The sequence below is a fragment of the Phalacrocorax aristotelis genome, chromosome 3 (genome assembly GCF_949628215.1).
Source record: "Phalacrocorax aristotelis chromosome 3, bGulAri2.1, whole genome shotgun sequence".
Lineage (NCBI taxonomy): Eukaryota > Metazoa > Chordata > Aves > Suliformes > Phalacrocoracidae > Phalacrocorax > Phalacrocorax aristotelis.
In genome coordinates, this window is record NC_134278.1 from 24,542,954 (window position 1) to 24,570,931 (window position 27,978).

The 27,978-nt window shown below is 36.3% G+C and overlaps 1 protein-coding gene across 1 annotated transcript in view; it reads right to left on the reverse strand.

Moving 5' to 3' along the window:
* Positions 1 to 27,978, reverse strand: part of CSMD1 (CUB and Sushi multiple domains 1) — a 1,237,849-nt gene that overhangs the window by 182,798 nt on the left and 1,027,073 nt on the right. Inside the window, exons 30-36 of the mRNA XM_075086937.1 lie at positions 27,730 to 27,924; positions 20,334 to 20,450; positions 16,875 to 16,988; positions 14,871 to 14,966; positions 5,989 to 6,192; positions 3,571 to 3,695; positions 2,834 to 2,930 (exon numbers count right to left, since the gene is read on the reverse strand). Of these exons, the coding sequence (XP_074943038.1) occupies positions 2,834 to 2,930; positions 3,571 to 3,695; positions 5,989 to 6,192; positions 14,871 to 14,966; positions 16,875 to 16,988; positions 20,334 to 20,450; positions 27,730 to 27,924 (948 nt within the window). The remainder of the gene's footprint in view (positions 1 to 2,833; positions 2,931 to 3,570; positions 3,696 to 5,988; positions 6,193 to 14,870; positions 14,967 to 16,874; positions 16,989 to 20,333; positions 20,451 to 27,729; positions 27,925 to 27,978) is intronic.

Here is a 27,978-nt window from a genome sequence, read left to right on the forward strand (position 1 = left end):
GGAAAGGCTGAAGGAGTTAGGTCTTTCCTCCCTGGGGAAGAGAAGGCTCAGAGAGCGACCTTATCACAGAATTCCAGTCCTTAAAGGGCAGGTATAAAAAGGATGGAGGCTTTCTCTTCACAGGGACCACAAAAAGAAGACAAGGTACAAGTTTCACCACGAGACGTTTCTTCTTGACATTAGAAATTTTTTACAGTGAGAACAATCAGTCACTGGAACAACCTCCCCGGGGACATGGTTGAGTCCCAATCACTGGAGGTTTTCAAGATGTGATTGGACGGAGGGTCAGATGATCTCATATAGACTCCCTTTCCCACAAAAGGTTAGACTAGATGATCTTTTGAGGTCCTTTCCAACCTGGGATGTTCTATGAATTCTGTGATCTAACTGAAATTTTATTGATCACTTGCCAACATCTGCTTCTTCTGGGACTGGGTATATGAAGCACCCACTGACCTGGGCCCGCCCACGGGTCCACATCCCAGACCAGCCTCAGCCTGTTCTGGTCTCCAGAAAGATGCCTAATGCCTGGGGCTGGGTCTGCCCCAGTGCCCCCAGCTGTCCTGCTCCTGGCTGGAGCAGTGGGACAGGCAACAGCTTGCTGCCCCAGAGAGCTCCTGTCACCCCTGGCATCCCAACCCCAGGCAGCAGCTGGCCCATGCTGTGCCCTGACACAAGAAAATGGTATAGTTATCTATCTTTGTGAAGTCTTAAGAAACAGACTCCAGTGAATTCACCTTTCCAAATCAACACTGTGACATAGTTTAGTAGCACAATTTAGTAAGTTCTTAGTACTTAGCTGTACACCTGTGCATCTCGAATACTTATTTAGAAGACAGATGAATTCACAGAGAGTGAATCAGAATACAATAGTATTGTACAAGATATAGCAAGAGAGAAACTCTGAATTTTACTACTTTATGAAATTATGCCTGGAATTCAGTTTCAATGCCACATTACGGATTCAGTTTTGAGAACAGCAGATTTAATGTTATGTTTAAATATTCTTCCTTAGGCCTTTTCCATACACAAAAAAAATTCTTCATTTTTAAGTCTGACATTCATTATACAAATGCTAAATCTACAATAAAGCTGTGCTACTCTATCTCCAATGAAATTTTTCCAATATAGGAAACTGTCTTTTCCAGTTTCCCTGGAAATTAGGAAGGCTTTCAAGCTAAAGCAAGATGACACACTTTTAGTATAGAATAAGAAAGTTTTGAGTCTTGGGTATTGTTACATGGAATATGGATAAATGGATCATTTCATCAGATCTTTATTCAACAGATCCAATATACTTGCTATATATTTCACTTTTCAGAAGATGATTACATTTCATAATTTCTTTCTTCCTTATTGCCAGTTTACTATACAGCATAGTTACTAGCCTTTAATATTAAATGTTATAGCCTTTTGTACTGGGTCTGGCTGAGATAGAGTTACATTTCTTTGTAGTAGCTGGCGTGGTGCTGTGTTTTGGATTTGTGACCAAAACAGTGTTGATAATACAGGGATGTTTTTGTTATTGCTGAGCAGTGCTTGCACAGAGTCATGGCCTTTCCTGCCTCTCACCCCACCCCACCAGCGAGCAGGCTGGGGGTGCAGAAGAAGTTGGGAGAGGACACAGCTGACCCCGAGTGACCCTGACTGACCCCAGGGATATCCCATACCATATGACATCATGCCTAGCAATAAAACCTGGGAGACAAAAGAGGAAGGGGTGGATGTTTGGAGTGATGGCATTTGTCTTCCCAAGCAACTGTTACGTGTGATGGAGTCCTGCTGTCTTGGAGGTAGCTGAACACCTTCCTGACGATGGGAAGCACTTAATTAATTCCTTGTTTTGCTTTGCTTGCAGATGTACCTTTTGCTTTGCCTTTTCTATCTCAACCCATGAGTTTTCTCTTTTACCCTTCCAATTCTCCCCCCCATCCCACTGTGTGGGAGTGAGCAAGCAGCTGGGTGGGGCTGAGCTGCCTGTGAGGGTTAATCCACGACAAATTTTAATACATAATTTTGAGGTGCAACTTCAATTTAATTCAATATCCAAATAAATAATAAGGGGTTAATTTTTTTCAGTTGATCGTTCATTTCCTTACACAATCCAATATACATCTACACTTTAAAATTTTGTGAAGTCACCAGAGTCAAAATTCCACAAAAGGCTTTAGCGACACCAGAATCAGGTCAGACTTGTGATAGGGTTCATGAATCTGGGATATTATTCTTTACTTAAACTTATATGAAAGATCTCTTTCTCTTGTTTTGTTTTACAGAACATGCTCTTTCTATAAAATTTGTCCTATAAAAAAGGAGTAAAACTATATATGCTTGATGCACACTTGAAGCAATAAATTACATGGTTTGTTGTGTCCCAATTGTAGTAATTTGGTTTGTTCTCTGAGTTCTGCTGAGTTTGGATGAATACTGAATGCTTCACCTTTTTCCTGAGAAAGGGAGGATAACAAGGATAAACTAAGTCAAAGCTATCAAAGGAAGCTTCTTGAATGTCAGTACCAATTTATATCACTATATCCTTTCTACGGGAGAGGTAGGTAAGATAAACAACAGAAATATTTTTGAAAATATTAGCACCTAAATTACACTAATAAAAATTAAACATTTTAGTATCATATTTTCATCTGAAAATCTTTGATTTTGAATACTGACATATTTACAGCACCTGAAATCTCCTCCCCAAAATGAGTGTTTCATAAAGATATAATAAAAGATGCAATACAAATATACTCCTTGTGTATATGTGTGAGCAAAAACATGTTCTCTCAGACATCTATATATAGAACTGTATGTTTAAATCACCATATATCCTCACCTGAAAAGCTCCCAAGTCGTGGTGCTGTCATATCTCCACCATCATATATTTCAAGAGAGTCCCAATTATGTTCAGTTGCAAAGCTGATGACCTGGATCTGTAAAACACCACCACAGCACTTTTAAAACCAAATAACCATATGTATTTTTAAATGTTCTAGAAACAACAAAATAAAAGGACAACATGCCCCAAAGAAAATATACATACACAGATCCAAACAAAAACACCTGAGTGAAAAAATGCAAATAAAACATTAACGTTCACTTTTAAAGCTTTTTTTACTTATAGAATTATGACTCCTGGTAAGTAAGAAGGATTTTGTACATATGTTGCATAATTATGTAATAATAATTAAATAATTACTCAAAGTGTAAACGAGCAGATAATCAAGACAGTTGCAGACCTCTCAAGTGCCTCAGCGATATCTTAGCAGATAGAAAGGGTTGGTATTTGCATAACAGATTGAAGGATCAGGACCTGCTTTCAATATTCCACACAGTTAAAAGAGAAGGCTGCTTGTTAACCATTTCTCATTCATACCCGATGTAAAAATAAAATAACATGGAATAAAGCTAACCAAAGAACAATACTGAGAAAAACAAAGCACAAATATTTCAAGTACCCCCAAAAATGATCTTACTGATTGCTATTTTCTGACACTTCTAGAGAAATAATTACTTTTTTTAACTGAACAACAAAGTACTTAATATTCCATGTTTGGCAGAATATAGACTTGCCTGAATACCTGATCCCTCAGTCACTATGATTTTCCACACACAATTCAAGCTGTTACCATATGGTTCAGGGTAACCTGGTGAAAGAATAGTACCTCTCCGCTCCGTAAAATTCCCACTGCATGGCACTGAAAGGAAGTATTATAATGAATTATTACAAAACCTAAACCACTTCAGAGAACAGAAAAGTAATAATAATTTAACTAAGCTAATTATAATAATTCTCTTTTCTAGCATAAACACATAGATGTGACACAATGAACTGAACTGAGGAAGCAGTTATCAAAAATATATGAACAACATCAACCTTAAGATACACCCTGCATGAATAAACAATTCAGAAGTTAACTTCGAGTGTGTGCAGCCTAGAACAGTCTAGCAGCACGGTCTAATCATGTCTTACCTGAAAGAAACAACAAACTGTAAAGATATAACACTAAACACAATCATGATTGACAAGAATCATGTGAACACAGCCTAAGATAGTTGCAGTATTGGATCTAGCTGGTAAAGCAGTGTGGTACATTAAATATTGCTATACGCAGTGGCTTCATTGAGGTTCAAGAAAACAGAACTAAACTAAACAAAAAAAAGCACAGAATATACAGAAAATAGGACACCTACATTTATTTTTAGAACATTCTAATTAACTATAGCGTAAATTCCTATGAATAGCAATGACTTTTGCATATAAATCCAAGGAGAGGGAGGAGAAAACCTTTGAACATTTAGAACAAAAATTTGAAGTGCTAAACATTATCCCACTGCTTGTCTGTTGACAGACTGAAGAAAATTAGCTATACTTAACAATGCTGTCATTATTCAATATACATTATGCTTCTGCTTGAAAAAAAAAAATCAACCTATGTGTGATAGAAATATATAAAAAGTGCTGTGTAATAAAACAGGTAAAGACACTTCAGAGAATTAAAATCTGTCCTGTATTGCAAGATGTGTATGAGTCATGATGGTGTGACTGGCTGGGTCGATGAAGGGACAGTAGTGGGTATTGTTTATCTTGACTTCAGTAAGACATTTGACACTTCCCCCATAACATCCTTCCAGACCAGCTTAGGAGGTGTGGATTGGATGAGAGGACAGTGAGGTGGATAGAGAACTGGCTGAACAATAAAGCTCAGAGGGTCGTGATCAATGGGGCAGAGTCTGATTGGAGGCCCGTAACTAGTGGTGTTCCCCAGGGGTCTGTGCTGGGTCCAGTCCCGTTCAACATATTCATCAATGACCTGGATGAAGGGGTAGAGTGCCCCCTCGGCAAGTTCGCTGATGATACCAAGCTGGGAGGAGTGGCTGGTGCACCAGAAGGCTGTGCTGCCATTCAGTGAGACCTGAACAGGCTGGAGAGCTGGGCAAAGGGGAGTATGATGAAATTCAACAAGAGCAAGTGCAAGGTCCTGCACCTGAGGAGGAACAACCCCATGCACCAGTACAGGCTGGGGGCTGAACTACTGCAAAGCAGCTCTGTTGAGAAGGACTTGGGAGTGCTGGTGGACAGCAAGGTGGCCATGAGCCAACAATGTGCCCTTGTGGTGAAGAAGGCCAATAGTATCCTGGGATGCACTAAAAGGAGTGTGGCCAGCACGTCGAAGGAGGTTATCCTCCCCCTCTACTCCACCCTGGTGAGACTACATTTGGAGTACTGTGTCCAGTTCTTGGCCCCCCAGTTTAAGAAGGACAGGTAACTGCTCAAGCAACTCCAGCGGAGAGCTACCAAGATGATCATGGGACTGGAGTATCTCCCTTATGAGGAAAGGCTGAGAGACCTGGGTTTGTTTAGCCTGGAGAAGGGAAGAATGAGGGGGCATTTCATCAATACCTATAAATATGTAAAGTGTGGGTGTCAGGATGATGGGACTAGACCCTTTTCAGTGGTACCCAATGACAGGCCAAGGGGCAATGGGCACAAGTCAGAACACAGGAAGTTCCACCTCAATATGAGAAAAAATTTATTCTTTCCAGTGAGGGTGCCAGAGCAGTGGAACAGGCTGCCCAGGGAGGTTGTGGAGTCTCCTTCCCTGGAGACATTGAAAACCCGCCTGGACACGGTCCTGTGCCCCCTGCTCTGGGTGTCCCTGCTCAAGCAGGGCGGTTGGACAAGATGATTTCTAGAGGGCCCTTCCAACCCCTACCATTCTGTGATTCTGTGATAATGAATGTTCAAGAAAATGTGCATCACACTTGTTTATATAACCTAACTCATTACATAAAACACTATACTGCCTACCAGCCAGCTGGTACTCAATTACCTTTTGATACGGAAAACTGCTTTTTTAAATTGGGCATGACTGATATTAATGGAATGAAAGTGAATATATGTGTTAAATATTATTTTCTGAAACAGTTCTTGAATTCTGATTCAGAGACAAGTTTGACAGAACAGACGACTTAAATGTATTTGCTTACCTACACAGCTTGGTACTGTGTCATTCCACTGAGCTAAGGCATTAGGTACAGACTGACATCGGATAGCTTTCGAGCCTTGTAGCAGATAACCAGGACTACACTCAAATCGAACAACAGAGCCTGCTGAAAACTCAGAGCCAATTCTCCTTCCATACCTAGGCTCTGGAATTGAGCTACACTGCGTATCACTTGTGCGTGGAACAGCTGCATAAAGAGAGAAAGAAAAAATGAATCCATGACTCCAAATGACAGTCATCATCAAGAAAATAAAAAACAATGTTTATTGTTTTACTTGCTGTGCTCCTGTATTCTCAAAGAATGGCCTAATGCTTTCAGAGCTGTTGGCTGGACTGCGGCTTTGGGCTGCAACCATGTACAATTATGTGAGTGCCATGGCAGCTTGGAGGGCATGTGACTTTGGAAGCACATCCTTAGGCATGATAGGATCAGTGGGTGTTTCAGCTGCCCTCTGTAATGATAGGATAGTATACTTACCACCTATTTTACTTACTAAATATGAAAGTTTTGGCTTCTCATTAGAAGTTTCTCATTAGAAGCCAAGAAAACTATGCTGTAGATAATCAGGTATAAAACCAATGTAATATATAAATATGTGATTCATCATCTTGGAGAATACCAAGTGATAACAATGTACCCTCAAGGCTATTTCAGTGTTTACAGTTGACAACAACTCTTTTTACCAATAATTTCTGAGAATTCATAAACCTAATGTGATACAAGAACAGTTAAAAGATTGTAAGCAACATTTAAAGAGCAAAATAATAAAATTAATTAGAAGCCCATGGGTTTATTTTCCCATTGGCTTTGTTATTTCTAACCACTTCTTTACAGCAGGCATTTTTTCGTACTTACTGACTCTTGGTATTGTGCAAGTTGTTTATGTATGAAACATGCTCTTTATACATTTCATTTTGCAGTTAGCTAGTAAATACGAAATTTAAAAGGTATATATATTTATAGAAAAAAATGATAGAACTATAGATGTGTAATATCATCTATGTTTTAAACTATAATAAAGCAAATGTACATTAAAAATAATCTCATCAAATATAATATTTTTTCTGTGTGAGTGGTACGTTCAAAAGCTTTGTTTGACCTGTTTGGTTTCTTCAAGAATTAGTTTCAGGGGATCACTGCATCTAGAGATGAATAAGTAACACCACGAAAATTGCCAGATATTTGGCCCTTAATTAGCAAACACACAGAATGGCACAGGAAAAAAAAAACAACAGCCCACAAAAACCAGACTACTGTGTGTTTATACTTTATTCCTGGCAGAAACATGTTTCTAGCTTACCAACCTATTTTAAGAATAGTGTCAACAGACTCATGATTATATTGGATTTTATTTTACATCCTTACATTTAATTTTCTTTGCTGGCCTGTAACAGTGAAGAGCAATATTCCCATCTATTCATGTGCACGCCTGTAGACACAGACACACCACCTGATCAGCTGCCCTGGTCACTAAGTAAAATACAAGGTGTGTGGAGCCTATATATACTTATTTTCTATGCTTTTCTTATTTCTTATATTGTCATTTGCTCTACTCAGATTCATAATTAAAGTGCAGTAGTTTTAAGTACTACTGGTAAGTGCTCTTGAAGTTAACATTTGTTGACAAGTTGGATACAGAACACTAATTGAAATCAATCTTATCTTAAATCTAGCTTGAAATATGCAACATATTTTAGCAGAACATTGGAAGTTCTCATTTATGATTACATTAACACTATGTTCTGCCAGTTTTTGTTATTGCTACTAAGCATAAGTTAAGTTTATGCAAGTATTATTGAACATATAGAAAAGCTTTTTCAAAGAAGGTTTAGAAATAACTGTTATTAGCAATAACAGTACAATACATGCTGGTTTTATTAATATGCAGTGGGTTGATTTGCCAGACAAGGTCATACAGATACAGTAACACATATTTTCTTTCAAATCAGTAGGTTAGACGGTTGCAGAAGATTTTAGCCTTGAAAACTTGAGAAAGTTATAAAATACACCCCTGATTGAAAGAAGTGGTCAGAGGTAAACAAACAAACTCCTGGAATAATAACTACAATATATGGCAAAACAAAAGCAAATACATTTCTCAAGTTTTTAAAATGGTTAAATACTTTACATAGTAAAACCTAACCACTTCCCTTTCACTAAATTTAAAATACCTGTTTTGTTTAAATAAATGTGATTTTGTGATTAAGTTTTCAATAGGACCTCAGTATCACGCAGCTGCTCTGTGAAATTTGTTCATGCATATAGTTCTAACCATGGCAGGAAATTGTTCTGCGTTTGTGGAAGGATAATGAAGAAACCGTAGTTCTTGATCATAACCTGCAGACCAGATGCAGTCTGCTGGGTTGATTCAACTTGACCCAGCCTGTTCTCTTTTATTGGGACCAGTAGCCTTTTCTCTATCAAATGGTCTACTGTACAAACACTATTTTATTCAAACCCTTCTTTTATTGTATACTGACTTTACAACTGACTAGGTGATGATGGCTGCTCACGCATCCAGCCACATGACAGTCATATGCCTAGAACTACAGCTTCTGCCACATGATTAGGCATTAATCCATCCCTCGGTCAGGACTACTTGCTCAAATGGGAGTTTTGGTCATGAGATAAATCATTCGCAATCATGTGATAGCAAAAGGTTCAATACATTGTTGTGGACAAAACAGTTTTGACTAAGAGAATTTATACCTAATTATGCTTAATTTAATTTATTATCAGTTAACACAAACCTCTGATCACTGATTCAGGAGCTAAGAAGAAAGAGGACACAAACAATCAAACAGCCACTTAAGTAAACAGCTTTCCTTCCCTCTCCCCAGGCTCAGTTTCAGCCAAAGATCTGTCCTGTCCTCCCCCTCCCATGTATCAACTTCCTTGTGTCCATCTTAGTTCCACCAGTGAGGTCAGTGGCAGCACAGGAGGTTGGGGTTGTGTGCTCTCTTTTTGCTTCATTTTCCTCTGCTGTACTTATCATTTTACTCCTTTCTTCTCCTGCTTTCAGTTTCTTCAAGTTTTGTCACTCTGTTTCTTAGTGTTCATGCTACAGTGTGGGTCACCCATGGGCTGCAGTTGCTCAGAGACATCCCCCTACTGCAGAATAGGTCTTTCACAGGCTGCCAATCCCTCCAAGGTGTTCTAACTCCAGCAAGGGTTACCCAAAGGCCACAGTCCCTTTAGAAGGGCTTCCCCTTTGGCATAGAGGGCCTCTTTCCAAGAGCATGTCTCCAACAGTCCCTCCAGCAGCATCTCCAGCAATACATCCCCAGAATCATCTCTGCCCCAAAGCAGTTGTCACTTTCTTAAATATCTTTGAGCAGAGGCACTACATGCTTCTCTGACTGGTGGAAGTGTTATCATGTAAGAGGTTCTTTATGCCAGCTTCAGAGGAAGTTGTTTGTGAGTAGCACATGGTAGCTCACAAACTCTTCCCACACAGGTCACTGCTACCTACCTACCCCCTGCTAGTTAAACTTTTAGCTTTACACATGTCTAAACCTTACCTGTTTTCCTAAAAGGCTCTATGACCTGCCTAAAACTTTCAACATCACTCCCAGAACATTTTTCGTTCACTCTGTGGAAGAAACCCTTGCCCAGCCTTTTATAGGAATGCTACCTTTCTCTATATTTTTATTCACTTCCTCAAAATGGAGGAAGTTTCAGAAGAAAATCCTTGCTCTGATTCTCTAACCTTCACCTGGAGTCCACATCCAGAGAATCCCTACAACAATTGTGCAAAGGTAAAGGACCCTTTTTAAGAATCAGATTAAAGAATATCCTATAATTGTCACTAATCACAGTTGGCAATTTGCATACATGCATTTGTAATCCAAACAGATATTCTTTGTGTAACTAGCATTTTCAACACCTCTCAACAAAGGACGTCAGATCACCTGATTTCATTATAATATTGCCTTAGGAAAGTTATTTTCCTGTAAGCAGGCTATCTTGGCCATTACAGCAAACATAGGGACAGTTTGCTAACATACTTAAATTAGTTCATGTAGCAGAAGCACTGCTATGTGCTTCCTTCCTTTTCAGACTGAAAGTTGCCATGTTACTGAGAGCAGCCAGTAAGTAAAATGGTCATGGCAGCCACAAACATCTATGGCTAGAGTTGTGTCAGTTTATTCTACTGTCAGCAGGAAACAATAACGCCATGTTAAAATTGATATTTTGCTCCGTTTTTCACAGGTTTATTAATACTCTGTTAATGGTTACAGTGAGAAAGAAATGCTAAAAATGCACATATAAATCATGCCGTTCACTATAAAGGGCACTATTTTACTAATGCTTTTTATTTTCCTGTTTTAAGAACTGCCTTAAGAAGAAATGTAATGCAAGCCAGACATAACAACAAATTGAGGTACTCCCATACTGCTTAAAATCAAATTTAGGTTCAAGTAATCCATGGCAAAATGCAGTACAGTTTCAAACATCTGTGAGATGTGTTGTAAACCAGGACATAATGTGTCATAAAAACACATGTGGAAAATAATACCAACAGTCTTAGTTCTGCTTTCTAATTACACTCAGCAGTAAATATACGGCTATGTATTTTATTCTTGTCACAGATTAGATCATCTTAATTGTTAAAGTCACGTTCCTCTTTTATTCTTGTTCCCCTTTGTCTTTCTTCCGCAGTCCTGCCCCATACTCGCACGTTAACTTTCTTAATAGTTCTCTTTAAAATCTCATATCATCTTATAAAGTAATTCATGTATTTGTATGGTGGAGCAAGTAAAAGAAGAATAGTATGAAAAAAAACATAACTTTTTTGGGTGGTAGAAAGGTCATTAATTTGCTGTACTGCTGCAGCCTCATCTATATAAGAATATATGCTATTGTTTCTTAGGTGATGTCATAGCAGGAAAACAAACATAAAATAAACCTGAAAAAAACAGAATTCCCAATCTTCCTAAATGTGATTGTCCCTGGCATATTTCAGCATACCTGACCCTAATATTCTGAAAGACTGGATATTCATGCTGTCTAATATTACAGATAGCATTAGCCTATTGTGTGAAATATAAGGAAATGTGGTCATCTCAGAAAAAGAAACAAGGCAGACAACATATGCAGCTAAAACGACGTTTTTGAGAAAGTGGCATTGCAAAAGCCATTAAACCTGAATCAAAATCTTGCTCAAACCAGAATGTGAAATAGTGTAAGCAATAACTTTTTTGCCCTCTAGCCTTCCTTCTAGCTTTTGCCTATAGCATTGGCAACCTAGACTCCTCAAACTGTATCATAGAGACATTCCATTTTCTATAGTGATTATCCTCCATCTTTTAGTAAATGTTTCATACTGCTGTGAAACAAAATTGAAATCAGGCCAGTGGAAAAGTGAACAGGGAAGAAGGTCAACCTGGAATAGAGGGCGATAAATAAAATGATTGACTTTGCAGACCAGATTACTGTGTTCAGTGTGAGAGCGGATGTTATTCTCTAGGGTATTTAAAAGGCTAGCATGCAGGTGGTCATTGGAGATATGATCACATGCTTCAAAAGAGGAGAGAAAAATCTCAAAATGATAGAGCTTATTAAGTATCACTAACTCATTAACCAATATATGTATACATATGTGTATGTGAAATAAAGCTCTTAAGATGTATTTTAAAATATATTAAAAAACATGGATATTCAAATAGCTTCATCGTTCTCCTGAGACAAATAAAGGGACTCATTTTCTGCTGCTCCACAAAACACTTCTCTTTTTTAAAATCTATCTTTTACAGTGACTAAAAAATAAGTATAGTCCAAATAAGTGACGGAATTGAGGCTTATCATTGTGCTCACCCGGAGACCTACTGTTCAACAGCAATATATATATGTGTGTGTGTTTATGTGTGTGTGGGTATACACATACAGCTAACAGAATTGAGGCTTTGCATCACTATGAACTCTTTAAAAGCAACAAAAATAACTACACACTCTAGGCACATGAAAACCAAATAGAATAAGACTGAAAGGTGTCATCCATATGCAGATGACTGATAAGCACTCAAATGCTGAAAGCTGTTGTCTAATTCCAGAAGTTTATATGCCCCCTCTTTTCTGATTAATTGTGCATGATAAATTTAAATGCAAGCGATGCATTTGATCTGTAAGAAGGGCAGGTACTGATATCTTGAGCTATATCCAAAGTTGAGTGTGCAGTCATGGTGATATCTTTCCATAAAAACATAAGAAGGATTAAAAACACCATCCAGAAGGAGTTTGAACAGTCCCAGCAAGCTCCTTACAACTATTGAAATATTCTTGAGGTGAGACAGTTCTTTCCATTAACTTGCTTTGTCAAATCATGACTATGCTCCAATATTAAAAGAAAAACAAAACAAACAAATGAAAGAAACCTTAATAATATTATTTAAAACTATCCAAAAACTACTTTTATACTTCAGTTTAGTAAAGCTGAAAAGCTAGTATATAATAAACCAGAGTGTTCAATGTCTGCCTCATTAAGCTTATCGGGCATGTATGCAATACATCTAGTGAACTGCCCAGAAGCCCCTTTGGGACTGCATTTGTTGCCTGTACAGGCAATGGACATGTAAACACTACTCCAGGTGTCACCAGATGCAGACACATGGATCAACTTGGTGTACTATGCTGCCTAGCAGCATGGTAACAGACTTGGGCATGCTGTCTCATTCTTGCATTTCGACTGCAGTGTGCAGATATGCACAAAATACCTCCTCAGGTTCAGTTGTGTCAGAAACGGGCCTGCAAGTCTTACATCTGTCACCCACCCTTTAATACTGAAACTACCTCATGGGGTGAGCCGTACCAATTTTCCCTCCAAGCTCTCCAAGAAGATAGAATTTCTTAGCAGCCTAAACAAAAACTCTTGAAACATCAACTGGGAGTACTGATCAATACTAATACAATTACGTAAAATCCCCAAAACCTTAGGCCTAGCTACAGATATTCATGAGGTAAGCCTGAAAGTGTCTTTGGCACTTTTACCCTCTCTTTATAGTATTACACTGAGGAATAGTGTGTCATAGAGAATACAAGCTAACTTCAGTCAAACTAACTCTGAAACTGTAGGGAGTAAAAACGTGCTGAAACGTAGGTATATGGTTTCAACAACATTATGCTGCCTAAACATAACCAGAACTGAGATTTTCTAAGTACTTGAAAATATTTTATTTTTTTTTTCTTTTTCTTTATGTCTTCAGAAAGCTGAAATGAACAGCACTTCTATGAATTAAAACTTTAGGTGAATGTAGCAAAGATTGTCCTAATAACTCTTATGCTTTACTCAAGTGAGTAATTGCCAGTATAGAACAAATCCCCAAATATATTTTTCTATTGTTTTTGTTAGAAAACAATCACTATTTCATATTGTAACTCTAATTGGATGGGGCAAAAATTAAGTATAAAATAAATGTTAAGTATACAATTAAATATACAAGTATAAAATCTTTCATTTTGTTTTTACTATCTGTTTCAGGTAGCTGGATATTTTTTCCCTGGAATCACAAGACTGTTTTCTGTGTCATTAAAGCGTCTGAATATAAATGAGAAATTGTTGGAATGTTGATATTGTATAAAATATCTACTGATTTTATTCTTACTGATTTATTGAGTTCCAAAATGCAGCTAGCAATTCTGGGTGGATTTCCAGTGCCTATTTCAAATGCTTGAAATTGGCATGTTTGCCAATTGCAGTAGCATGTTTGCATTTTAATCTCAGCTAAATCTGGCTTTTAATAGAGATCAAATATGTGCCTCCTCTGGTCTGTAGCAGTTTAGCAACTTACATCCAACTCAATACAAAATAAAGATGTATATATGTTTTTGCTCAAACCTGAATATAATAGTCACTGTGTCTAGAAAACAAGTTCTATGGTCTTGTCCCTATTCATTTTAGTCAAGCAAAACATTTGGCAGATTAAACAGATATTTATATCAGTTAACTAAATTAAGAAGTAGCTACAACCTGGCCAGCTGCTCACAAACAAAGAAGAGCTATTTGTGCATGTGGATATAGATGCTAGCTTGGACTGCAAGGACCACAAGATGATGAAGTTGAGGAACAGGCAGAAGGCTGGGTTTAAGGTGAGCAGACTTTGGCGTATTCATGAAGCTATTACATAGACTCTCCTAAGGAACAGACATGAAGGGGAAGGATACTGGTGAATTTTTTGAGAGTTTTGAGAGCCTTAAAACAAATTATCTCATTGTGAGGGAAGACTGGGGATTTGGGCAGAAAGCCTGCAGGTCTAGACCAGGAGCTTTTCAAACATTTTAAATACAAAAAGGGAACATACCACAAGTGGAGACAAGGACAGGTAATAAATCAGGAGTATGACAGCACTGCTCAGCTACTTAGAAACAAAAATCAGGAAAGTCTAAGTCCAGCTGGAGCAAAAACTAGTGAAGGACATTAGGAAAAAAGAGTCTACAAGGTATGCTAATTACAAAGGGGAGTTCAAAATGTATGTGTCTATGGTGATATATTGGGGGTGTGTAGGGTGTGGACAACCTAATGACAAATGATGCAGAAAATATTTAATATTAAATGCCTTTTTTGCCTTGCCTTCACAGTCCTCACCCTGTACTTCTACAGTCTGAGGAGGACATGAACACTCAGCAGGAAGGGAAAAACAGATCACAGACTACTGACAGAGGCTGAACATGTTCAAGCCCATGGGGTCAGGTAGTATTCACCGGAGGCAACTGCCATTATGAAGCCAGTCCATCATCACAAGTCCTTGATGGCTGGAAAGAGGTTAAGATTACACCCATTTTTAAAGAAATATTTTAAGGCCTACGAAGAATTCAAACACTGTGTGAGACTGGCACCAGTGTCTTCCACCAAAAGCAGACGTGTTTACCTTGGTAAACAAAGTGGAACCCCCTGGCTGACGCCCCACTCTTAGCACTGAATCGCAGAAGAATTTGATTAGATGTAGCCAAAGGCAATGTCTCTCCTACAAATGCAAAAATAAAATAAATTAAATGCACAAAACAGAGAAAACAGTTACAACTCTTCAGTATGTAAACAAATATACTGTTAAAACACATAGTTTTACGGTTTTCTCCTACAGTTAAAGAAAACATAAATAACAGTGTATAAAATTAAATTTGCCATTGGAGGTTTGAAAACGTGTCAGAATAAAACTATTTCATGACTCAACAACATAAACTTTCTGACATTTACTGCAGCTGTTGGAACTAGAGGTGCAATAAACTACTTGTCTGGGGAACCATATTGTCATTTGGGGCCAAAATTTTTGGTTAACTTTTTTCTGTGACTGACAGCTTTACCTTGCCTTGCAAAACACATTAAACAATTAAAAGTATTTGAAAAATGCCACAGGGGATCTTCATGTGATGTTTACCATTTCAAAACAAAAACTGAAGTGAAAAAGAACAGATCCACGACCCATTTTATGTAGTTGCTTCAATAAAATTTATGGTCATACATGAACTTTATTACATTATTAACTTTCTAATAGCATTTCAAATTTTATATATTGACTTGGGGATCAATAAAGATGTTTAATATACTTTATCTCCTTTCCTGAGATATCTATTTACAGTCATGATAAAAGTTCAGTAATGAATCACTACAGACAAAATTGCAGTACTTTTACAATGCAAGGATGCCACTCCATAAGACAACTGGTTTTATTCTATTTGGATCATATCAACCCACATTTTAGGAAATTCTACTGAAATGAATTATAATGTAGTAATTTAAAATATCTATAACTGGATAAATAGGATTTATAATTCTTTCACTTAGTGTAGCTTTCTATTGTTGTAACCAGCACTTCCATGTAATAGAATCCTATCTTAAAACAACGTAAATCAGATATGTCACAAGTAATAAATAAAAATCACAATTTTAAATTCCCTTCAATTATTTTCAAATATCCCCTATGAAAGTGGACATTAGTTTCAACTTCTTTATACACTTGATGCAGTAAAACTGGGTGCTTAGATGAGTTGTCTCTTAAATTTAAACATTAAAAAGTAAATATCTTGTTTTGATGCTGAACTGTTGCTAGTAATTAAGCAAATTTTAAATTAATTTATGAACTCTCTGAATATGACACAAATAGCTAGGATTCACCAGCAGAAAATGAGTTGAATTTTTCAAATAATAAAATGTTTTCTATAAATCAAATAGATATGTCACATGCTTTTAATATCAAGTATTTCTCCAATTATTCAATGTGAAAACCAAGAAGACATGAAAAGCCCTGGACTGTAAAAAAAAAACAGCCCTCACATATAAACTCTCCTAAACACTAGGAGTGTATGACAAAACATATTAGCTTCAGAAATATATTTGTATATTATCTACTTGAGGTGAACATAGTCATTATATATGCATACATTGGAAATTCTGGCCATGGTGAAATCCATATAAATTTAATTATAATTTCACAGGGTCAACATTTTGCTATAGTTACCTGAATGCAACAGCTGGCCTGCTTTTAGTCTAAGTGCATGTTTGCATACAGATAATTGCATTTTGTGAATACAAGTAATTTGTGTTTAAATTAGACATTCAGAAAATGTAGATGTGTAATTCAGAGTTTAGGGGCAGAGAAGATAATTACACCATCCAATCTGCCCTTTTACATAAAGATCTGAGAATTTCATTCAATTAGTTCTGCACTCATCCCAGTGATCTTTTTTTGCCTAAATCATATATTTCACAATAATGTCTTGATTCAAAGATTTAGAAGGGTCTTTCATTTCCCTTGGCATCCTGTTCCAATGACTTTATTATTCTATTTCCAAATGAAATTCATAACATTCTCCTGATTTATTTTTTCCATACTGACCTGTGTAAGAAATGCATGCTTCTTTTCTTTATTACTTACCTGAGTGGGATCCAGACAGTGAACTAAGAAGTCTAGCCTGAGAGTTTTCTCCATCAAATAATTCTGCCACATCATTCAAAGCTGTCTGAAAATAGGCAAATTGTCCAAACACAACTACATTAAAAAAAAAAAAAAAGAGAAAGAAAAAGAGGGGAAAAAAATAAAAAGAGAGAAGATAAAACAGGAACTTAATCTTAAAAAAAAAAAATTAATAGGTATTTTTGCTTGTCTTAGTTACCAGTAGATTCCTGCATGAAACCTTTCCAAAGTTATTAACTACTGTGATAAAACAGCTGCATTATACATAAGTAATAAGGATCTGAAGTGGTTTTCATTATTTCCTTATTTTTAATTAAAAAAAGAGAAAGATAATTAAATCATGCTTTCCAGAAGTGTGCTTTCCAGTCAAACAAGTCTTATTCCTTATTGCATAGGTAGCTATGAGAATAAAAAAAATGGAATATCTAAAAAGGAAAGATTTTTACCAAAATTACATTACCAACCTTAGCAACTCTTAGGGTACATCTATTGTTACACATGATTACTTGCTTATCCACCTCTAATCTGAGGAAGATGTTTTAAACTTATTGATTTGGCTATATTTGTAACTTTGCATTAGCACTTATTTTATCAGAAAGAATATAAAAACTGATCAAATATTAAAAATATCAATGTATTTCTGGTTTTGAAATACTGCTGCACTTAATTCTTACTTCAGTTGTAAGTAACTTAAAGTGTATTAACAAATAAATAAGCTAATTATATGACACGTCTCACTAATAACTATGAAATGTGAAGTAATAAACCAGTACAATGAAGTCAATAAAAATATTACTTCATCGCTCCAGCTACCCCATATTTTATTGATAAGGGAGGATCTGTTTAAAATCATACATATCCCAGATTCTGTATAGAAACCATGGGTCTTCAATACAGCACAATTTCTGTACAGATTGTATTTTCCAACTTCTTGTAAAGTTCTCAATTTTTTTATTATTATTTTTTTAAAACAAATTGCATAGGCCAACCTCCTGCTTTTTAAAAGCAGGGCTCTAACTTTGAAGTTCAGTTAGGTTGCTCAGGTCTTCCGAGCAAATTTTGAAAATCAACAAAAATTCTTCTTCACACTACCTCTATTTAATCGTCATCATGGTGAAGAATGTTTTCCTTATGTCCAGTTGAATTTATTGTGCTACTTGTGACTACTGCCATTTTTATTTTCACTGCATATTTCTGCAAGGAAGGGTCATCCTTCATTTATCTTCTCCAGGCTGAACTTCCTTCAACTTTTCCTTGTACTGTGCCTCAGCCTCCTAATCATCTTTCTGGCTCTCTTTTGGACTTGTTCTATTTTAGCAATCAATGCTATAGACACAAAACTGTAGACATAGTTTCCAGATGCTACTTCATGAAGGCCACAGTACCTAGTCTCAACTCGCAGGCCACATCCTTGCTAGTGCAACCCAGTGTGCAGTTAGTTTTCATTGCTGCAAGGGCATCCTTTGTGCAAACTATTATCAACTAGAAGTAAACTTATTGCAATGTTCTTCAATCCCTAAACCTATTAGAACTGCTGAAAATATATATTTTTTAAAGAAAATTTATATCACAAATGATAAAGGATTGGTTTGAAGTTGTGACAATAGCCAGTACATTCAAGTAACTTTTTTGTCAGGCCCTCTTCAACTCAGGACCATGATGAGATCCAGTACAGAGAAAAAAAATTTCAGATATTTGCCAAGCATTTTAAATGTTTGCTATAGATTCTTCTTGTGTCAGTTCCTCTTTCTAACAAATAAGAATAAAAATATGTATTTGTTTGGATGTCTGGTGAAAGGGTTGCATAATTTTTAAATAGCATATAATAAAATATGAAAATCTGAGCATTATTTATTAAAAACTTCTAAATTGTCATAATATCCAATTATTTCATATACTAATTAAACACCAAAAAACTAAACACAATGTAACTATTTAAACAAAGTTTACAACTTCTGAGTTGTAAACTAGTTGTAAGCCTAGAGATATTTTGTGTGTTCTCGATCAGGAATTCTAGTGAAAAATGTTGTGTAATAAAGCCGCTAATTGGATAAACATGCCTGTAAAGCCCCAATAGCATTTCACTGTAACTACTGTCTTGGGGATCTAATGACTCTGAATGATTTGAAGGATCCTTTCTACAAGTTTCAGCCACTTTCGTGTTCTACCGGTTATTTTCCTGCACTGTATATAATTGTAGCAGAAAAAAGAAGAATTGCATCCTTTCAAAGCTCACTTTCTCTTGTAGAAAAGTCAAAACTATAATAAAGAACACAGAGTACTTTTAAACTTTCCTTTAATACAAATCTCAAGGACTTTTGTTTCTCCCACCCTTAAAATATTGATGAAAAGCTTTTATATGATACATATTGTGTTTTTTGAAACAGGACAGTAACTAATTAAAATGTATTTTATTTGATAATTATTTAGCCATAGCTGTTGTAAGTATCTCCTGTGCAAATATATTTCTTCTTTCTTCTTCTGAAGAAATGCTTCTGAAATGTAAGAACAAACTTTCTAAAACATGATGAAAATGGAATTAATAATTTTCTTACTACAAAGCTGTGAACAAAAATTGTGAACAAAAACATTGAGCTTGTCTCATATAACAGTAAGTTAAAAGACTAGTAATGAAGAGTTCAGTACTAGAGTGGTATTATGAATTATTATTAGGAGGTGTAATAAACTTTTCCCAAGTTCTCAACCTGTAAATCTCTAACTGCTTTTGTCAACAACTTTCCAAATTCCTTGGTTAAAAAACTGCTGAGTCCTTAAAGGTTTCATTGAGTATATAAAGTACCAAACACACTAAGTTGCTGTGCATTCAGTCTTTTGGTAAGTAAATGTTAAAATGGATCTTATTGCTATTTGTCTGGATTTGCACTAGGAGAACCTGATTTGCAGAAAACCATGCCTTGCATACAACTGCACAAGTTTTAGAGACTTTGTCCAAGTATTTTGACACGTTGAAAGAACAAATTTTGTGATTTTTCATAAACATTTCTGGAACTTTTATACAAAATTGCTTTCTTTCCCTCCACTGTACTTGCTAAATGTGATCCTACTCATCTTGCCCTTGTTAAAACATGAAAACCAAAAAGTTAAAATCTAAGATGTGCTTTTTTGACAACTAATTTTACATTGCAGGAAGCTTGAATGAACAACTATCCTATGATGATGAATAATGTAATCAATGACAGTATTCAGGATATGCTGGGAGAGCAGACACAATTGGCTTAGCTGAGGTCTATTGATTAGGGAGAAGTAAAAGGTCAAACCCTAAAATCAATTTCTGTCTCAAGAATACATTTATTTTTGATAACCAATTTACAATATATTGAAAAGCTAGGGTCACTATTACACATGAAGGACATTTGAACAATTATTAATGATTGAAAAATCAGTAGAAGAAATTTTTACCAAATTCTTTAGGTACAGTTATTGAATAATGGCAAGTCTGTCCAGCAGTGTAATTATGAGGATAACTTGGTGATAAAACCACTCCCTCTGATCCAGTGTACTGCCCTCCACATGGTGCTGGAAACAAAACAGAAAGAAACGTGTTACATTAATGACAGTTGTCTGTAGTAGTTCAGTCTGAAAATGAAAACTTAAAGATTACAAAGTAACAATTTAGTGGTTTTGCTTTTGATTGGTTTTCCTGTAACAACATATCTAATGGTTCTTTCTCAGGACATAATATTTATTAAAATTTCTTTAAAATTAGAATACATGAGAATTTTACTTGACTGCAAGTATTCATATAGGACTGGAAGTATAAATAATTTAGTTGAAAGAAGCTGTAAACACAGAATTTAGGTGGGTTTTTCAATTTGAATATGTCTATAGCTATTTATGTATCTATATAAAAAGAAAAGCTCAGGAAAAAAATATGGTACTGCATAATTAAATGGCACAACACAGTTGTCTTGGGTCTCAGAGGAATACATGGGTATGCTAACAGTACCCTGCACAGAATGCCATGGATTCCGCTCTCTGAAAGTATGCTTGAATTGCTTTGCTCTTCATAACTTCCTAGATGATTTTCAAAAGCATGTAGCTTATACATATAAAAAAATCTTTGGATTCATATGTGTATAAAACAGAACAGAACAGAAACTCTTAAAGAGTAAGAGAAACTCTTTACAGCTGCAGAAGTTAGAAGAGATATTTAAGGACAGTGGACCTCCAACCTTCAAGACTAGTCAGGGTATATGTATGTAGCATTTCTGCCTGTATCACGACAAAAAAATGAAGCGTGTGTGGTATGTTCCCTCCATGTATGGGCAATAAATGTGGCATTCTGAGGGACTGCTGGATTTACCAGTTATAAAGAATTACATCATAGGATGTTGGTGTCTCAAGAATTTCTCACAAAAAGCCAAAGCAGTGCATGGATGAAAGGGATATGTTCTTTTGGAGAAATAGCAAATTAGGTTAAAATATCTCCTTGTGCTAGATATTGAGTAAATACCTCTCTATACAGTGAAAACAAAGTATTGCTGTCACTATTCTCAGCTTTTGAGAACTAATGGAAAGGCTTGGTTTCCTGTCAAAATCTTCATTAAAATTTAAGCCTTATAATAATTACATTATTTACATGCAATTCAGTGCTCTGTTGCTCTGTTGTGGTTTTCTTTTCTTTTCTTTTTTTTCCAAATGATTTCATCAAACAATACTAAAAACTATAGCTTTTTCAAGAACAAAAGGTTGTTGTACACTGTTATTTTACCCAAGAAGCCAATAATAAAACTATTTCTAAAATACATAAACAGATAAAATATATTATAAAAAACTAGAATAGTCACATTACATTTGTTTTTAAGCAAGGAAAGGATCACTGCATAATCTAAACGATTACTTTCTGATATAAGAACAAAGTAAACCAACATTACTCCTCTCTGGGAATCTTACATATAGCAGATTGCATTTTAACATGTAAAGCAGCTCTGAGCAGAAGGACCTGGGGTCCAGGTGGATGAGCTCATCGGTCTGGGGCTATCAAAGGACCCTGTTACCCGATCTGTTGACCCAGCTATTTTACTGCGGGACTGTGCCCAGTGAGTGAGGGCACAGCCTGTGCTTTGCACATCCCCAGCTCCTGCTCATCTGCCCTTGAGGAGCAGACCTGCTCTTTCTGCTCCCTGACAGCAACTGGGTTTAAAAAGCATACTTGAAATACCTCTACAAGTTTAACTTCCTTATACAGGCAGCAATTAATACTACAAATCTGTGTCTTCCCTTAGCTGTTTATATGAATTATTCAAAAATCCAATGTAATGATTGAAGATGAGAAGTTTAATCTATCAGTAGGCTGAATAGGATTATGTGGCTGAGGTGAAACTCAATATCACAAAGAATCAGTTCATGCCATGAATTTGAAATCTTTATATTTTTTTTCTTTTTTCTTTGGGGATACCAGAAGCTAAGCCACAAAGTCTATCTTTTAATTACCAGATGAAATTCTAAAGTCATGACTATTTCACTGGAATGCAAGTATATCACTTATGCTTAATTTAAAACAAATTCCAAAGTTCCTGAGCTGTAAAAATGTTCCCTTATAAAAGGGAGGTGTTATCTTGTTTTTAGATTTTTTAAAATAATATATTTCATCACATTTTTAATAACATCTTCGTAGTATATACACTCTGTAAGGAAAGCCTGTGAGTGCTTAGGCTGAAAAAGATGCAAGAAAAGTTCTTTTGTAGATTAAGTCTGCAAAATTTATCAGTGCGGTACTGTGGCAGTTGAACATACCCTAAACAGAGCTCTCAGTTTTGATTATGAATAATGTTTGTTTTAGTGAGAAAAACCTGCATTTTCAGAGGATATATTTTAATAACTTCATTAAGGGTTGGGAAATTAATAATGAAAAAATATGCCTAAGACTTTCTATTAGTGTTTCAAAACATACGTACTTGCAGTTGCCAACAGTTACCTAGATAAAAATGAAATATCTTTTCATCATGGCTGACTGTAAAATACTACCTTAAAAAAAAACACCAAAACCCAAACAATAAAAACCACACCACACAGAAATAAAGTTGTATTAATTCACTTAATTGGATTAATTGACTTAAAGAATTGTGTCCTTTTCAGAGATTCTTAGGGTTTACTATACAACACTCATTTTAAGTTCTTTTCTAGTTTTCATGCTTCAAAATTTGTAATATTTTTTCATCCAATATTTCAAAGAAGTTTAAAAAGGGGAAATTAACTCTCAGTATAAATAAAGAAATATAAATTCAGAACATGCTAAAAGTGCTTCAAGAGCATTTTTGTTTGATATTTTCAGTTTTGATTGGGTTAAGTTGTATATTACAAGAGGGCTTTATGGGACAACATAGGTGATCCTGAGTGTATTTTCGTTCAGGTCTCCCGTACCACTCCTACTCTTAAATTTATGTATAAATATGTTTTATATAATGGATCTGTATTTCATATCCACAGAATCACAGAATCAGAGAATCACAGAACGGTAGGGGTTGGAAGGGACCTCTGGAGATCATCTCCTCCAACTCCCCTGCTTGAGCAGGCACACCTAGAGTAGGGGGCACAGGAACGCGTCCAGGTGGGTTTTGAATGTCTCCAGGGAAGGAGACTCCACAGCCTCCCTGGGCAGCCTGTGCCACTGCTCTGGCACCCTCACAGGAAAGAAGTTTTTTCTCACATTGAGGTGGAACTTCCTGTGTTCTGACTTGTGCCCATTGACCCTTGGCCTGTCACTGGATACCACTGAAAAGAGCCTGGTCCCATCATCCTGACACCCACCCTTTACATATTTATAGGTGTTGATGAAATCCCCCCTCATTCTTCCCTTCTCCAGGCTAAACAAACCCAAGTCTTTCAGCCTACATGTAAACATAAAATAATTCATTTTGTTTACACTTTCCACTCACATAATTGTTCTTTTACTTTAAATTATTCGTGTATCAGTTTTACTCAGAACTGTGACCTGTGACAAAAAGAAGGATTCTTCATTCTACTGGCACAGCTATCATTACAGCACTGTGGTAAAATAAGACAGGGACCCAAAGAGCTCTTGCAGTCCTCAGTAATATGAGGACAAACAAACAGCCAAAAAAACCAAACCGACAATTTGAGACTTTTGTCCTCATAAATCAAGTCTATTTTATTAAAGAGTTATTTAAGACTCCACAAGGGAGTATACATAGATGTTTACTTAACTAGTATGGTTTACTCCATACTAGAGAAACAAATGTAGTAGCCATGTAAATGATACTTTAAAAACCTCTACACCTTAACTGAAGTCATAAGAGCATGTGTTTTAAAATGAAACACACAGTAAACCATACTGAATAGACTTAAAGCACTTCCATAAGCATGTATTCCAGTTTAATTTTACTCAGATTTAACAATGTCAGGACACCCAATCTTTCAGTTAGTAATTTCTGCTTCTTTAGACACCCAGTGTTATTTAGAATAGATATCACAAGCATCTCAATACTGTATTGTCAAATTGGAATAAGCATTATAATTATTGAGGCAGAAAATTAAAACCAAGTCTCAGCAGTATGGCTAACATTTATCCTCTATCCCTTGTTTCAGGATCTGTGTTGTATAAATATAGAACAATTTTAACAAATCAAAAGAAAGTTACACGTAATTATTGTCAATACAGTACCAAATTATTTATGCTGAAAAATAATCTCCTGTAAAATTTTAGATTTGCAATTATCTGTTGGATGATCCCCAAAACTAACTCAGTATGAGAGATTGATGTCTATTTCGTTAAAATAAAGGTATTGATTTAGGAGCTCTGTCTGTCTGTTCTAGACCTTTATTTCAGGGTGTAAGAAGTAGAGGATTCAAAAGAACACTTCCCCTAATTTTTTATTTCATGTTTTATAAAGTGTTATAATAATAGGTATTATTGTAATAGCAATTTATTTATTTAAAAAATAGGATGTTTATTCTGCTTTGAAAAATTCAGAAAATAAATGTTGATTTTTAAATTTAAATTTGAATGTTGTGTCAAAAACATAAATAGCCCAAAATATGAGAAATATATCAGTTTGCAAGGTGAACTACAGGTCATTTTAACTTTTCTACACTACTCAGTGTTTTATAGCAACTCCTTAAATAATACAAAATATAATTGTTCTACAAGTGTACTTTCATAAGGTAATAAAGCTAAGCTATTGCAACTTTGCAGCAAAAGCTGCATTCTGCACTGTTTATAAGTAAAGCGCTTCATCCTGCTGTTCCATGTGCTCCAAATATGGACCATATGTAGGGAAAAAAAAACCTTGCTATTCTTCATTAAAATCTTTTAAAAACCAAAGTTACTGAATCAACGACCCCGTGAAAAAAAAAAACAACCATCCTAATTCCTCTTTTTTATTGATGGTGGTAAATCTGTTTAGCATGCAGCTATTGACCTGTTGCTCTAATCTGAAAGGCTTGAAAATAAATCTTATATATTTTTACATTATTCTGGGTTCTCTGTTTCATTGGTAAATTACTGGTTTTCTTTAGAGTGGTTCTACAATCTCCATACCTTTCCTTAAAGTGTCATAACCCATAATTCTGTAGATATTCTGCCCATCTCTGAAAATATGAGTTTAAATGATATGTATTTATGTGTGCATGTATGTGTATATATAAATAAAAATATGTGTGTGTCTCTGTATGTGTATGTATAGGCATATACTTGCACTGGTGAAGTCACATCTCAAATACTGTGTTCAGTTTTGGGGCCTTCACTACAAGAAAGACATTGAGGTGCTGCAACACATCCAAAGAAAAGCAACCAAGATGGTGAAGGGCCTGGAGAACAAGACCTATGAGGAGCAGCTGAGGGCACTGAGGTTGTTTAGTCTGGAGAGAGGGAGGCTCAGGAGATACCTTTTCACTCTCTACAATTACCTGAAAGGAGGTTGTAGCGAGGTGTCAGTCTCTTTCCCGTGTAACAAGGGATAGGACAAGAGAAAATGGACTCATTTCACCAAGGGAGCTTTAGATTGGATTTTAGGAAAAAATTCTTTACCAAAAGGATTGCCAAGCATTGGAACAGGCTTCCCAGGGAAGTGGATGAGTCACCATCCATGGAGATATTTAAAAGACGTATAGTGTCGTGCTTTAGCCGGCAGCTCAGCCCCACACAGTCGCTCGCTCACTCCCCCACCGGTAGATGGGGGAGAGAATCAGAAGGGTAACGCTCGTGGGTTGGGATAAGAACAGTTTAATAATTAAAATTACAAGAAACAACAGCAAATGCAATGTAAAGGAGAACAATGACAGGTGCAAAGCCCCAGGGGAGGGGGGAAGGGGAATGAACCGCTGAAACAAACCGCACGCAATGCAGCTGACCCGGCGCCGCGCCGCTCCCGAGCCGCAACTGCCCCCCGCCAACATACTGGTCACGGTGTCACGTGGTATGGAATGAACCTGCCATTGGCCAGTCGGGGTCAGCCGCCCCCACCACGGCCCTGCCCCTCCCAGCCCCGCCCGCTGCGCGGCAGAGTGCGGGAAGATGGAAAGGTCCCCAACCCCCCACGGTGAGAAGAATTAACCCCTTCTCAGCCAAAACCAGCACATATAGATATGGTGCTTAGGGACATGGTTTAGTGGTGGCCTTGGTAATATTAGGTTAATGGTTGAAATCAATGAGGGTCTTTTCCAACCTAAATGATTCTGTGATTCTTATATTGTGTGTTTGTGTGTGTGCATCAGGGCAGGGGTTACAGTCCAAAGTTCCTGAAATAATGTGAGACTTGTAATAAAGTCTAACAGAGTGATATTTTCATAGATGAAGTCATGAAGTAGCAGTTAAGCACTATGGATAATCAGCAACCTACTTCATCAACTTCCCATGCCTTTTTTCCTTAGGAGTATAGACATAGACTTAAGCTATGGCTGCATTGGACACTGAACACCACAACAGTTTATTCTATGGCCTTGAGACCAAACAGCATGATTGGTCACAGCAAATACCTATAATAGTGCTAGTACTGGTACTACTACCCTCACTTTCAGAAACACATGCAGGTAACCTACTGGGAACAGCCTCTGTCCCATGCTTACTCCCACACTGTGACTAAGAAATTTTAGAGTGCTATAAGGTCTGGACCAAAATCATGCCTGGGAATAGTCTAACAACTTAAGTCTAACAACTTAACCTATTTCCAGTCCCCAGTTCTTGCTCTGAGCACAATTCAAATAGTATAGGCATAGTCTAAGTTGCTACATTCTTTCTAAAGGCAGTTCTACATTCCTATCACTACAAAGTTAATACCTGAAAATAATACATATTGAGACTATGTGGGAGCACACAAAAATCTCTATTATTATAAATGAGTCAGATATTGAAGCTCCATTTTGTTGAAAGGACTGCTCCTACTCACAGTCTAATAAACAATAAATTCGTAACAGACAATACAAAGAGAATAAAAAGAAACAATGGATAGGGCAGTAATACTCCATAATTAATATTTAGTCTATTTTATATGGATTCTCATATAGATCACAAAGCCTTCCACTAAAACTGATGTAAAGGAGAAACCGTGGAAACTTACATATTACATTGTAATCATTATTATAAACATAACAATGTCTTGATTTCAGAATTTAAATGTATTTTGAAATAGTGAATACATTAATTATTAAGTTATAGTCCAAAACTCATATCATTGTGATTTTTATTTTTTAACTGCATATTTTTTTTAATCAAGCTATTTTCAAGACCTTTTTTTTTTTTTAATAGATGCATAGAAATAGTATAAATAGCCTCAGGGACAGAGAAACTCTGAATTCACCGGGAGGACAAGGGAAATGTTAAGAAAACAGTACATACCATTACAAGATGGCAATGCTCTGTTCCATGCTGGCTTTCCATCTGTACCAATTACACATGTTATAGTTGAAGGACTGATAATCTTATATCCAGAATCACACTGGTAAGTAATAGTTGAACCAAGCTTAAAGTCAGTTCCAATTCTTGTCCCATTCATGATGTTTCCAGGATCAAAACAAGCTTCCCGTGGCTTTTCTGTTAAAATTAATTAAAGTAAACCTATATAAACTTTCAATTAAAAAAGAAAAT